Here is a 12664-nt window from a genome sequence, read left to right on the forward strand (position 1 = left end):
AATCACCCACGCAAACCTAGCAGACTACAGAATTCAGACATCAGTTCTTGCAATTCTTTCCAGCTTAGATATGACTTTAGATACTTTTGTCAGAGTAAGCCTGTCTCTGAGATTGCCCTTGTTAGCTCATTTTGAGAATAAACAAAACCAGCTTGCACGAAAGCAGCCCTAGCATGGAAGACTAGTGCCCTGTGAGACAGCAGAGAATGGCTACAGTAGTTTCAACATATGCTGCCCTTCCCATTATTCACAGCCAATTACGTATGCCAGGGGACAGGCTTTCATCCCATTCCTCAAGAGACAAATGCATTTTTTTCATTTTCCTGATGAGCCATTTATCAGAAGTTTTGTTCAACAGAGAAAAGGAAAAAGAAAAGCAGATCTCTATCTCCTTGCACGTGGAGGCTGACTTGAAATGAAAAGTAGTGAGAGGAATTAAACAAAATAACTCTAGCACATAAGATACCTACTCTGAGTTAATGACAGCTGATTTTCTTAGTACTTGAGTACTATGATCACATACCCTCCCCCAGATAAAAGCAACAGACTTCATCAGAAAAGAAAACTCACCTTTCTTGAACTGCTAGCACTTTTATCATTAGATATAGGAGATAATTTCCTGGTTTATATGAAAGACAGACAGTTGGAACAAAGGTTTCTTACCGTTAAGGACAAAGCCATGCAAACAAAAGTGAACTTCTTTATATGTGTTGCTGTGACGGTGCTGTTGGTGTTCACCAGTTTATTGCTGGGGTTATTCTAAGGTGAGAGAAAGAGATAACAAGCATTAGTGTGGCTCCAGACTACTGGAAAGATGACAGCACCAGGGTCATTCTGTTGTATCTGACTGTCTGTGTGTATACATGTCTTTCTTTGCTTGTTTGCTTTTTAACCTAGAGCTTTCTGAGTAAATATTTTCTGCTTAAACTGATGGTAACTCCTCCTATGGTCACTGATGGCTGAGTAATCTCCCTAGTTTTCCAAGGAGTAAGTCATATTTAACAAATTCAGCTTTGAAAAAGAATCGTAACTCTTTCTAAGGAAACTCCATGTGATTTTTTTAACCTTAAAGTTCGTACCATGTTTTCACAGGAAAAATAGGATTCCATTCCCTTTTACCACAGAGTGGTACCAAATCCATATGCACATGTAAACACCCTTACTGATCCAATTAGCCAAGCAGGTAATATAAACAAAGCTCCTGAAACAGCTGGCTCTGTTAATGTAGTTTAATGAACAGAACATAATTAGGACTATTAGATGTTTCACCTTGAACATGGGCCCTGTACTCATGTACACGTGGCAGCAAAGTTTTACTTAAAACAACAAAAACCCTTCTCCAAATGTCTAATGTACCAAATGAAGCTGATGATTTAAAATTACCCTCAGGGAACACATTAACACAAATCAGATGGTCTATGAAAGGAGAGGAAAGGATATCAAAAGCAGGGCACCATTAGGAACCCTATAGCAATAGGGTGTTGGGTCATGTACCCGCATTTACCCCAGGGATGTTTGAGACACACTTGGCCGTGACCAAACTGGTAAGAACGGTACTATGAGATGTAGTACCACATTTATTCACCCTTAATGTAGCTCAAGTAGAACAGCAGTACCTGACCTATGGTCATCTTACCTTACTGAAGTTACTTGTAAGAGAAATAGGAACTTGCACAAACACATCTTGGGAATGGACAAAATGAACCTAAGCTCTGTGAATGGTACACTATTTCATACACATTTGAGTAGTTGATGGAACTTTGAAATGTAAAGCTATTGTGGTGATCAGTGCAGTGATGGCACATTGACAGCCTTACTGTCTCAACTAAAAACCTGCTTGGAAGCTTCGATGCATGAAAATGCTTGACCTTTGCATAGAGGCAAGCCGACCTAGTAGGAAGCTACTTCCAAGTCTGCCCTTTTTGGGAACAAGTTATGAAAACTTTCTGTAAACATTTTTTATTACTATATCATTATTTCTTGTGTTTCTGAAGAAATACTTTCTTACTGTTAGCTTTTATGTAAATGAGGATGGGCCTTGCTTACTTCACTCATCAAGGTTTAAACAAACTGCTGCATGGCTCAACTTTCTCATAAGGCTAAAATGACAGGAAAAAAGGCACATCTCAATCCAAACATGTAAAAAGGCTGTGATGAAGGAGAGAGAGCTCTCATTTGTTTCTATCTCGCTGCTTCTAATGCTGTCCTTGTTCAGCTCTGCCCTTCGCCCTAACTCTTGACCACATACTCTTTATTCCCATCTCTTGCATACTGCTTAGTTCTTGAAACAAAACACCATGCAGATTATAGAGTAAAGAAGTATCCATTCCCATCTATTCATCAGCTGAATAGCATTCACAAGTCCTCTCATAGTCAGTCAACTGTTCACTCTGAAACAAGTAGCACAGTCCTTTAAGAATAATGGCATTATCACTACATAAAACAGCAAACAGAGCGCAGAACTAGAGCATTCCTGTTTCATTTTAGCAAATCAGTAGTACCCTTAAACTGAGGGCAACTACCAGGCCATGAGGTTGCTCTGGACACAGAGTTGCATAAAACACTGAAGCATGACTCGGAATCTCTTGTACAAATGTGATCTCTTACAAATGTGAATATAAATGTGAATTTCCCTTTGAAGACAAGAATCTGACTTGTCCAGTGTAGGCACTGAAGAGGGGCATACTTTCTGAATCCGAAATCCCATCAGTATGTTAAGGCAATTCAGTGTGCCTCTGATGGCCATCAGCATTACCAGCTTTCTAAGTGACTGACAAAAGAAAACGGAGTTCACATGCATGCAAATTGTTTCAACATCTGAGAATCAAAACTGAGGTTTTATGAAGTCTGGAAATAAAAGGAGGTTCTATCTCTGAGCAAGGCTTAGCTTAAGGAAACAAAGCTTGTGAAAGACCTAGTGACACATGAATGATGTGTGACCAGGCGTAAAACATTTCTCACAGTAATCTAGAAAAAGCACTGTTTCTGGTCTGGTATTTACTGTCTGAAAGGCATACATGACTGCCAGAAAGAGATACCCTTTATACAGTTGCTACTGCAGTTAGCACATTTTATGCCAAATTCTTCTTAAAACATGCAACTAAAATCACTATTCCATACATTTTTGGCAATTAGATCATTGGCACCTATCTATGCCTTATCCTAGCCTTTTCTTCCTCACATTTATTCCTCAAGAGCAGACAAATAACGGTCTAATCCTGCCACCATCTAAGTCAGTAGTGCATTTTCCACCAGGTAAGTGAGACCTGGATTTAAGTCTATTAATTACTGTTAATTTCGCAAGGCAGTAGTTTGAAAGAGATGTGCATTTGATTGTAGCTCTTAACACATGTGGTTAGCAGCTGTGTTTCCTGTTCCAACCCATTTTTACCTAGCAGTCTATAGATTCAGCATTCTGCAGTTTCTTTTCAGCAGCATGACCTCTGAGGAGGTCTCTGTGTTGTCTTTTATCTGACATGTCAATTTAGCTGTATACAGGCAAGTTAGGAAGTTATGACTGATACGACTTTTTTTTTTTTTTTTAAATTTTCCTTGGAAGTACTGTGGATTAAATCAAAACGGTCTTGCTTCAGCTAAGTATATTCCTGAGCAAGCAAGCATTATTTTTTCATTAATATTTGGAACCAGAAAGTTCAGTTGATATAACTAATTGGTAAATAAAGAGAAGGAGGGGAGATAGCATTTGACATTTGAACTAGACTATCACAGGACACCACTGTTCTTCATGCAACATATGGGCTAGTGAGTACCAATTCCAAAACAGAGCAAAACAGAGTCTAAACAAAATTAACTTTGGTCATATTTTTACTCTGCACACAGTTCAAGAAGCAGTCTTTGCATTCTTATGTAATTACATGATTTGGCAACAAAAATCTTCATAGACTTGGTCAGCTAAGTCAATACTTCTAAAATAAGAGGTTATCTGTGTTTACTGTTAGTATAAGAAACAACCTTTTGTTAAATATTAATATAAGCAAAAGAACCCAAACCCGTGTCAGAGGTAATGCAGAATCTAAAGAACAGGCTGACTCTGGAGCAAAGACATAAGCTCTTTCACTTTGTATACTTTGTGAGACCTCATTTCATTAGCTATGCAGCTATGTCACAGTAAGTGAGGATTTTTTTTAAATCCTTAAAACAATACCATCTGTCTATTCAAAAGGTAGCTTAATACCTTACAACACAGCGTTAAGGTTAAAATCATAAATTAGACAACAGCTTGAAGCCACTGAAAAATAATTCATTTAAACCAGGATTTTAAGAAAACCTTACCAATGGGACAAGGAACGATAGGTATCAAAGGCAAAAGTAGAGAGAAACAAAACCACGGATGACCATTAATACAGCCCTATTTAATCTTCGGTTGTTCTATTTTTTTAAAGAATCTATTACACATGTTTACAGAGACATGAACTATTTTTCTTCATATTTGTTTGGCAGAAATTCCTCTGGTATCACTGAAGCTTCCCTCAAATTAAAATGTTGTAACAGAGAGAAAGAGGAGGATCATGGATGTGAAACCATACTAGTGGTATTTACTACACTCCTAACATGGGCACTCACCTTGTCAAAAGCTGGGTATACTGCTCTAATTTCTGTCAGCCAGCCGTACGGCATGTGTCCCACAGGATAGGTAGCCGTCAGAATTGCCACTGCCTATGAAAAATGACAAGGAAACGCAAACTTCAAATCTTTGAACAGAACAGTTAAACTAACGCGGTATGCCATTTTCCATGAATACTGCCACATTGACCTTGATGCAATGAGAAACATGCAGGAAACTGGAAGCTCTTTGCTTTGGGACCACTGTCAGAGCAGCCATCATTCTGCTAGGCATTTGAAGCTTAGGAAATATATCATGCAATAGAGCTACATTACTCAGCTTTGCCATTTCACTGTCATGCTGATACTCTGGGATGATAGCTACCTTGAGTTGGTGTGTGCCCCTCGTTCAGCTGAATTGAACATACTGAAATATCCCTCCCACATTTCTCCCAGGTTATTTTATCTAGAGACACCTGAGCAGCAGAATGCATTATGGCTCATATTCTAAGAGCCCTTCATCATATTTCATAATCTTAATTTAGATACATTTGACTTGGTTATTTGTATGTAAAACGCCTTTAAGTAAGACTGATTCCAAAGCAGCAGGTCTCAGTGGCTGACTGATGATGGGTTTCAAACTGACTGCTGTGGGGTCGGAGGCACTTATAAGACAAATAAAAACACTCTCCCAACTTTGGTGCTAATCAACTAAGAACAAAAAACAGACAAAATCAATTCCAGATGACCATTTTGATCATGAGAAACAACTCACTATCTGCAAGTTAAACTAGGTCCCTTTTGCACTTTCACAAGTACAGACAAGAGGTACATCAAAGACATTAAAAAGTCCATATATTCATGCAACAAGTTCATTTGCACCCTGTGCTGTTTAAAAAAACAGCATGGGAAAAAACAGTCAAATCTACAGAGTGAACTGGAATAGAGGGGGAAAGAAAGATATTCTCTCCTAATCTTCTACTGTAAATGATGTTTAATGAAACTTGAAAAAGTAATTGGTTCAAAGAAAACAAATTGGAATTTTAAAACTGTACCCTTTTTAAATGCAATTTTCCCTCCTTATTGCTCTATTTTCAGCAGAATTTCTACCTATATGAAAGCTAATGAGATTAAAATGAGGAATAAATAAAAGAAGAATATGAAACATATTGAAGTTTCATTTATTTACATAGTGAAGTCCAGTAAGACTGTGTAGATGCAGTAACCATTAAAGAAAACAATAATTCACTACCTAATTTGGTATGCTAAATTCCACTTGGATTAAATTACTGAGTTTTTAACACTGATCATTCTTCTTGTAATTTTCACCTGATTGATGGGATCCCAAAATACATCCACAAAAGCTTTTCTAAATGTCTAGAACAGAAGTATTTGACATGGGGAAAAAAACTCCCCATGAAAATCAACACCAAAAAAAATCACCATAACTGTGCTGGCAGTCTGAACAGGAGCTGTGGGAGTTGGTCAATGCAAGAGGACTTGCTGTCCTCATGAAGATGCTACACGCCAGCTCTTCAAAGGGACATCCTGGACACACTGAAATTTGCTTACAGCATTGAACAGGAGAACTATAAAACTCCTGTCTATAGTGATGTTCCAGACACTGATGTTATCCGTGTTGCCAGCACCTCCTTTTTCAGAGGCAATTAGTTCATAATTCAGGGAAAGTTGAAATGTGACAATTAATGTGAGTGTATAAAGGCCAGCAAACCACCAACTATGACATGTATCTGGAGACAGCCTAATAGCAACAAAATGCAACAGGCTAGTCATGAAACATGATGCATCGAAAGTCAGAAATCAACAAGAAATGCACAATTGATCTCTGCTAACCTGTTCTGCCTCCCCTTGTACTGAGACTGCTACTTAACACGTAGACTAATCCCTGATTTACACATGTGAAAGTGTTAGGTTTCCTGAATTTTCCCTCCACAGTTGCTGCAGTCACTGGTAACTTTTGAGTGAGTGAAATATGTGGTATCATATATAACAAATTATTAGCTTTGCTGAGAAAATATTTGTTAGACATCAGCAATTTCAATTTTCCTTTTCATTTAGTATCTTCTGGCTTTGTTTTTCAGAGAAAAAAGGTGAGAGATTTGCTAATGACTATGTGGATCTAGACCTCATCCCACTAAAACTGGCAGCAAGGGTCCCTCAGACTTCTTAAGAGAATAGGTCAGCTCCTAATGAGCATTTGGCGAAGGCTTTGCATTGCAAACAGAAGTCCTGCTACCATCAGCTGTAGAAGACCACATGCTACAGCTGAATATCCTCCAGAGAAACAAGGTGCATTGCATATCCCAGCCAAGAGACAGATGTTTTTTATGTGCTTCTTCATGTTTTCTGCCCTATTCTGTGTAATGCACTGGATTCTAAGAGCAGTATTGTTTCACATCTATTTGCATAGCCATAAATATATATGACACAGAACAGCAGCACATGGGACTACTGATAAATGTCCTAAAATCCCTGGGATTTGAACGCTCCAGCACATACCGATATGTAGAGCTTGAAATCCTGGGATGCCAGAACTGTTTGGTGAAAAAACTCTACTGGTCTTGTTAAGGATGAGATGCCTGGTAGAAATGCCCATGTTAAGACCCTGAACAATCTTCTTTTAAGGATAAAGAAATCACTAAAGAGAAATGTATTTAGGACATTTTTTTTCTTGTCAGTATGGCTGAGAAGAGAAACACAGAGGCAACTCCATGGAAATGATCGTTTGCAGTAATGGGGAGCACTGACTTTCTCACCTCTGTGGCCGAAGAACTGCCACCTAAATCCCGGGAGACAAAAAGGTTGACAATGGGCCTACTTATTCGCTGAGTTGCCAAAATTAATGCCAAAGGCCACCAGAAGCTCAGCATCTTCCTTATTGTAGCCTCTCCCTGTAACAGGAGGAAACAAACAAACAAAAAAAACAAACAAAAAATAAATGGCTTCAGAAAGAAATAAGTTGAACTGAATCAAAAGCACAGAGAAAACATTTCTGCTTTTCTCACCCACCGTCATTTTGGTACATTCATTTCAATATGCTTCAATAGCAGAAGGCTAAAATATTTCCTCCTTTTCACCTATAGAAATATTGATTCAAAATACATTTTGAAAAGTATATTTCATCTACAGTAAGACTGATTCAAAAGAAACTGTGTCATGGATCTCAATAAATAATGCATAAGGTATCTGAATAACTTGTTCTGGCTACTAGACAAAGGAATGTGAAAGCCAGTGTAACATTCAAAGAAAACAAAGAGTTTTGAGACATTCTTCCCTGTGAAATAAAGTGTCCACTTAGTTCATTCTGTGTTGTCTCACAGCACCGAAAGGAGAGAGCTCAGCACTGAGATGCTAAGTAGACAGCACATCAATAGCACCTAAAGCACTGCCTCATATGCTCTGTAGCTGTAATGGTTTCCATCATGCCTGTTTAAACAAAGATGTTTTTTTCCTTGCAGGATGGAGAGAGCTGGCCCTTCATTCACAGTGGTTTAATAGAGTCTTGTAACACAAAAAGCAAGTTTAAAGTTATTTAATCAAAAAAATCAGCAAGTATTAAGCCATACCCCCATTTCAGGCCCACTTCTGTCAGGAATGACATCATGTATGTTCCTGTAGTATCCCAGGCATAGTGTGGTACATCGGACAAGTGCTCCCATGTATAGTGACAAGATTGGGATCAAGAGAGGCTCCCTGCACTCCAAGTGACTGTGAAGCAAAATGGCTACAAAAACAACCTGCAAAGCAAACAAATAAAAGATTAGTAGTTTGTCTGTTTGTTTCTTCAGGGCCAACGTGTCTCCTGGCTGACTCCACGCTAGTGCATTTGAGCCAACAACCACACGTGACTACAGTGTACGACTTGGAGCATTTAGAAACTTCAGTTCCCCCCTGCATTCAGTCATACAAATGAGAAGAACAAGAGTTAATGTTATACAGAAGCTATATAAAAAGTACTTGAAGGTATGGGCAGGTGTCAGACTAGGGGCCATAAATAGGAGGCTGGCATGCAAGCCTGGCAAAGTCTGGCAGCAAGCACATGGTTGAGTGTCACCCTTCCCAGGAGAATGTGGTATGCTGATACAGACTGAGGCTGGAGACGTCCTTCTAGGTTCAGCTTCTAAGCCCTGCTTTCTTTTTTGGGGGCGGAGGAGGAATTAAAAAGCCAGATGTCTTAAAGTATTCACTTCAGCATTTAGAAGCAGTCTTAATTTATCCCAATTTTATACTTTTTTGAGTGCAATTTCAGTATTTCTTCGTTCTTTCTTGAGCTAAGTGCCATATTGATGTAACCAAAAAGGAAACTTTTTGTCTCATGAACAGCTCATAATTCAAACATTTAAATTAAATACTCAATCCAGAAAATGAAGGTAATTGATTAATACAATATAATTCTCTTTCATTAACTAAAGAGCTGACAGTATGCCTGTTAAATTCCAAGTGTCTCTGGATGATGGGCACAAGTGGCAAACTAACTGTGTATGGTTTTGTGAACAGCAGCATCAGGAACAATCCTGCCAGGACAAGCTGGCATTCAAGTGAGTTCCAAGAAATACATTGTTCAGGGGCAGGTTCTCTCTTTCATTGCTAGAGTTCAAGAAATACTTAAAGCACACTGTGAAAATGTTTATTAGGGAGGCCGCACTGTTTGAAAGGATTTGCAAAACAGCTCATTGAACTCCACAAAAGAATTCTTCTTCAGTAAACAGAAGTAAAGTCAGTCACAAAATGTGTACATGAAGCTATCCAAGGAGAATTATCTACTGCCTGTGCACCTATTGCCTGTGTAGGGAGTAGATGTAGGTGTAGGCAGCTCTGGGCTATGGAGAACCAGAACTTTTTGTCTTCTGGTTTTATGCTTCCTCTGTTCAATATTTTGTTACAGACTGGAGACAAGATGACAGGTGTCTTATTCTTCACAAGCCTGGCACCCCACTCACCAGCCACCATGAAAAGGGCATGCGTACCATGGCCAAAATAGGAATTCCAGCTTCTGTATTTAGGTGTAAATGACCTGACATGCATCTAAGGTCAACAAACTTTGTAGGTCACGTCAGAACAAGAGCAGAGCCTGGGTGTTAAGGTCATTTAAAGTAATTGGTATTATCTTCAGGGATTTAATGGAGTATTGTAAAGGGGCAGACATGCCAAACATAGAATAGCAGCTGACTGAATGGTTTAATCCGGTTTATAGTTTGCTCCTACTTTGTGTGAGGGGAATGTTATGGAAAATTGAACTAAGTGCTGTTGACTTCTTATTTCCTTTCATGTTGTCCTATTATTATAGTCTTTCTTACCCAGTCATTACCTCAGCTGGTAATGGGGCAGTACTGTAACTGCTCTGCAGGCTCTGGGATCTTCCATTCATAATATGGTCATAAATACTTAAAAAAGAGGGCTCTGTGTTGGTTCTTAAATGGTACAACAATGCATACGAATATTGTTTTACAAGCATGTCTTGTGCAAACCAACAGGACATTTAACACCTCCCTGACAGATGGAAATTCAACATTGGGTCTTCCCTCTGTCTCCAAGGGGTATCACCCCAGATAGCTTCTGCTTCAAATCCAAGCCTTCAGCTTCTGGTCCAGTAACAGGAACAGTGCTATACCGGCACTCAGAAGATGGCTTACACCCCTGCATTTCAGCAGATTAGACCTCATGTGCAGAACTGACAAGTGGGCTGAAGAATCAAGCCTTAGCTTCCCTGCCTAAACTCCCCACTCAGGATTTCATTGCAACTGTGTGAAGTGTTGGGGAGAATGTACACAGGGGAGAAAGGTCTCTGTCAAAGTAGTGCCTCAATTGGTAGCAGTCATCAGTACTCCTGGATGACTTTTCTTTCCCCCAGGTGTGCATGCGTACATATAGCTTGATTCTCAGCCATTGTAGCACAGTGTCTGGAGGTGCCAGAAGATAAGGCCCTAATCCAAACAGTCCTGGCTCCTTCTCCTGACATTGCTTCAAGACTGACTTGATCCAGTCAAGTGAGACCAGCCTAAATCACAAATGTCAGCAAAGAGTGGGGAAACTACCAGAGAACAGCACACAAGATTATTTTCTCTGGTGTGTTGTCCATGGCAGAGAGAGAAGGCAGTCTCTGTGCAAAAGCATTACTGTTTAGGAAAGCATCTAGTCCATAACACAACTGAAAGAGTGACTGCCAAGAGGAGGCATTACCTGAGCTATGACATCTGAGATGGAGGCACATCCCACCAGGAAACTGTACTTGTGTTTCAGCAGAATCCCCGCATGGGTCCATGCCTGAAAAAAAAAAAAGGCAGAACAGAACGTGAGAAGTGATTATGGTATTTGGTAAGGATTTCAGGTCCCAGAATGATGTTTTTTACACAAAAAACTTAAAAAGCTTTTTTTCCACCAGCAGCACCTGGTGTGAACCTGGGCAAATGTTAAGCAAGTAGGGCAGAGAAAGCACTACTGCATTTAGTTCCTCTTTGCCAGGGCTGGCAGGAAGAATGGGAATAATTTTACAGATTGCATTGAAATTTCTGAGCAGGATAGCCAATAAGAAAGTGTTCCTTCTAAACAGACACTGCACAGGTTATCATACGAAATATTCTAAGGGAAAAATGTTTCCTGTCATTCACCAGTTGAATGCACCTCAGAAGTGTATTCATAAGCTATACTGAGTCCTGTCTGAAAAAGAAAACTTGAACGATCCTACTTCTTTTTACTGTCAGCTACTGTGTTAAGTGGAGAAAGCAGTGGAGGCATGCCATGAGAAGGTTATCCTTTCTGACTTTTATATAGAAGTACAGGAATTAAAGAGAGCTGCCATGTATTTGTTTACGTTGTGCAGGCCACATGCAGTCAGCCTGGTGATCTGGAGAGCAGCAGCCCACCCACACGTGTGGCTCTCTTCCCCATGCATTTGAGATATACTGGACTAAGCTGCGCTTGCAAAAAATAATGGTAACAAATATCTTTTCCATAAATTTGCTTTGAGAAAGTATTGATCGATGAGCTCTGCAAGTGACTTGGGAATGTGCAGCCAATTGAAATCTTCCAATACAAACTGTATTGAGAGGACACATACAGACAATCTGTGCAGCCCATCACAAGATGACCGGTGCTTTCTAGCATGCATATACAGTAACTCTGACAAGGCAGCTGAGGATTTTTACATTTGTCATGATCTCTGGATGTTCAACTCCACCCAGATGCTTTTTCCAGGTAGCAGAAGATGATGTGTTCATGTATATCCAGAGTTATTGCTTGCAAAGGACATGCCTTCCTTCTGCAGACCTTCAGCTTCCCATCAGGTAACAGACTTTGCAAACTAAGGTCACCAAAGGAAAAAATAACATTGATATTAAAATTCAGTTCTGAATCATGCACTCACCATGGCATCCATAAAAGGGAAGGCAGCAAGATAAAGGAAGGCCCTCCGAGTTTTACTTCCCACTGATTCATCCACATGGTGTAGCTTATTAATAATGTAATACCCCAAATCGCTATATGCTGTAGAGATACAAGAATAGGAATGAATAATAAAGGTTACATTATGGATTCTGCATAAGATGCTCAGAAGTACCCGAAAGAGTAGGATGCCAAAGAGCTGTGAGATGCACCCACTCAGCAAACAGCTGCAGGGGCTGCGGGATGTCACAGCCTCACCAGCTGCTGTTTATTACTAAGGAGTGCTCTCGCAGTCCTTTTTCAAGTAACCTTTGGCAGAGGAGTGATAACAAATGGCTGGGTTGGGAAATGGGTATAGTAAGTGCCACATCTGTTTCCTAAATGAACACACTGGTACTCCAGAAAATCTACTGCTCTTTCATTAACTCAGGGCTCTTTGTTAGAAAAGCTGTTTTCACCAGACACTGTGTATTTCATGGGATATAGTGCCTTATAAATTCTGAAACCACCTATTGCCACTGCATTCTCATGACATTACCTGTAAACCTGCCCAGAGTTGTAAAAGGAGCACTAGGATTTGCGAAGACATGCAATAAATCACACTCATTACGCTCCTGTGAGCGCCTCTCCCTTGCTCTGCCTAATGACCACCTCTGCTGGGACCTGTCAGGGCACAGCACAGCTCACTGTGCATTCGCTG

The 12664-nt window shown here is 39.8% G+C and overlaps 1 protein-coding gene across 1 annotated transcript in view; it reads right to left on the minus strand.

Annotated features, from left to right (window-relative positions):
• ANKH (ANKH inorganic pyrophosphate transport regulator) overlaps positions 1-12664 on the minus strand; it is a 116635-nt gene that overhangs the window by 36981 nt on the left and 66990 nt on the right. The window contains exons 3-8 of the mRNA XM_080581823.1: positions 11948-12066; positions 10765-10848; positions 8151-8321; positions 7341-7475; positions 4585-4677; positions 664-759 (exon numbers count right to left, since the gene is read on the minus strand). Of these exons, the coding sequence (XP_080437949.1) occupies positions 664-759; positions 4585-4677; positions 7341-7475; positions 8151-8321; positions 10765-10848; positions 11948-12066 (698 nt within the window). The remainder of the gene's footprint in view (positions 1-663; positions 760-4584; positions 4678-7340; positions 7476-8150; positions 8322-10764; positions 10849-11947; positions 12067-12664) is intronic.

Source organism: Anser brachyrhynchus (genome assembly GCF_964034855.1).
Source record: "Anser brachyrhynchus genome assembly, chromosome: 2".
Lineage (NCBI taxonomy): Eukaryota > Metazoa > Chordata > Aves > Anseriformes > Anatidae > Anser > Anser brachyrhynchus.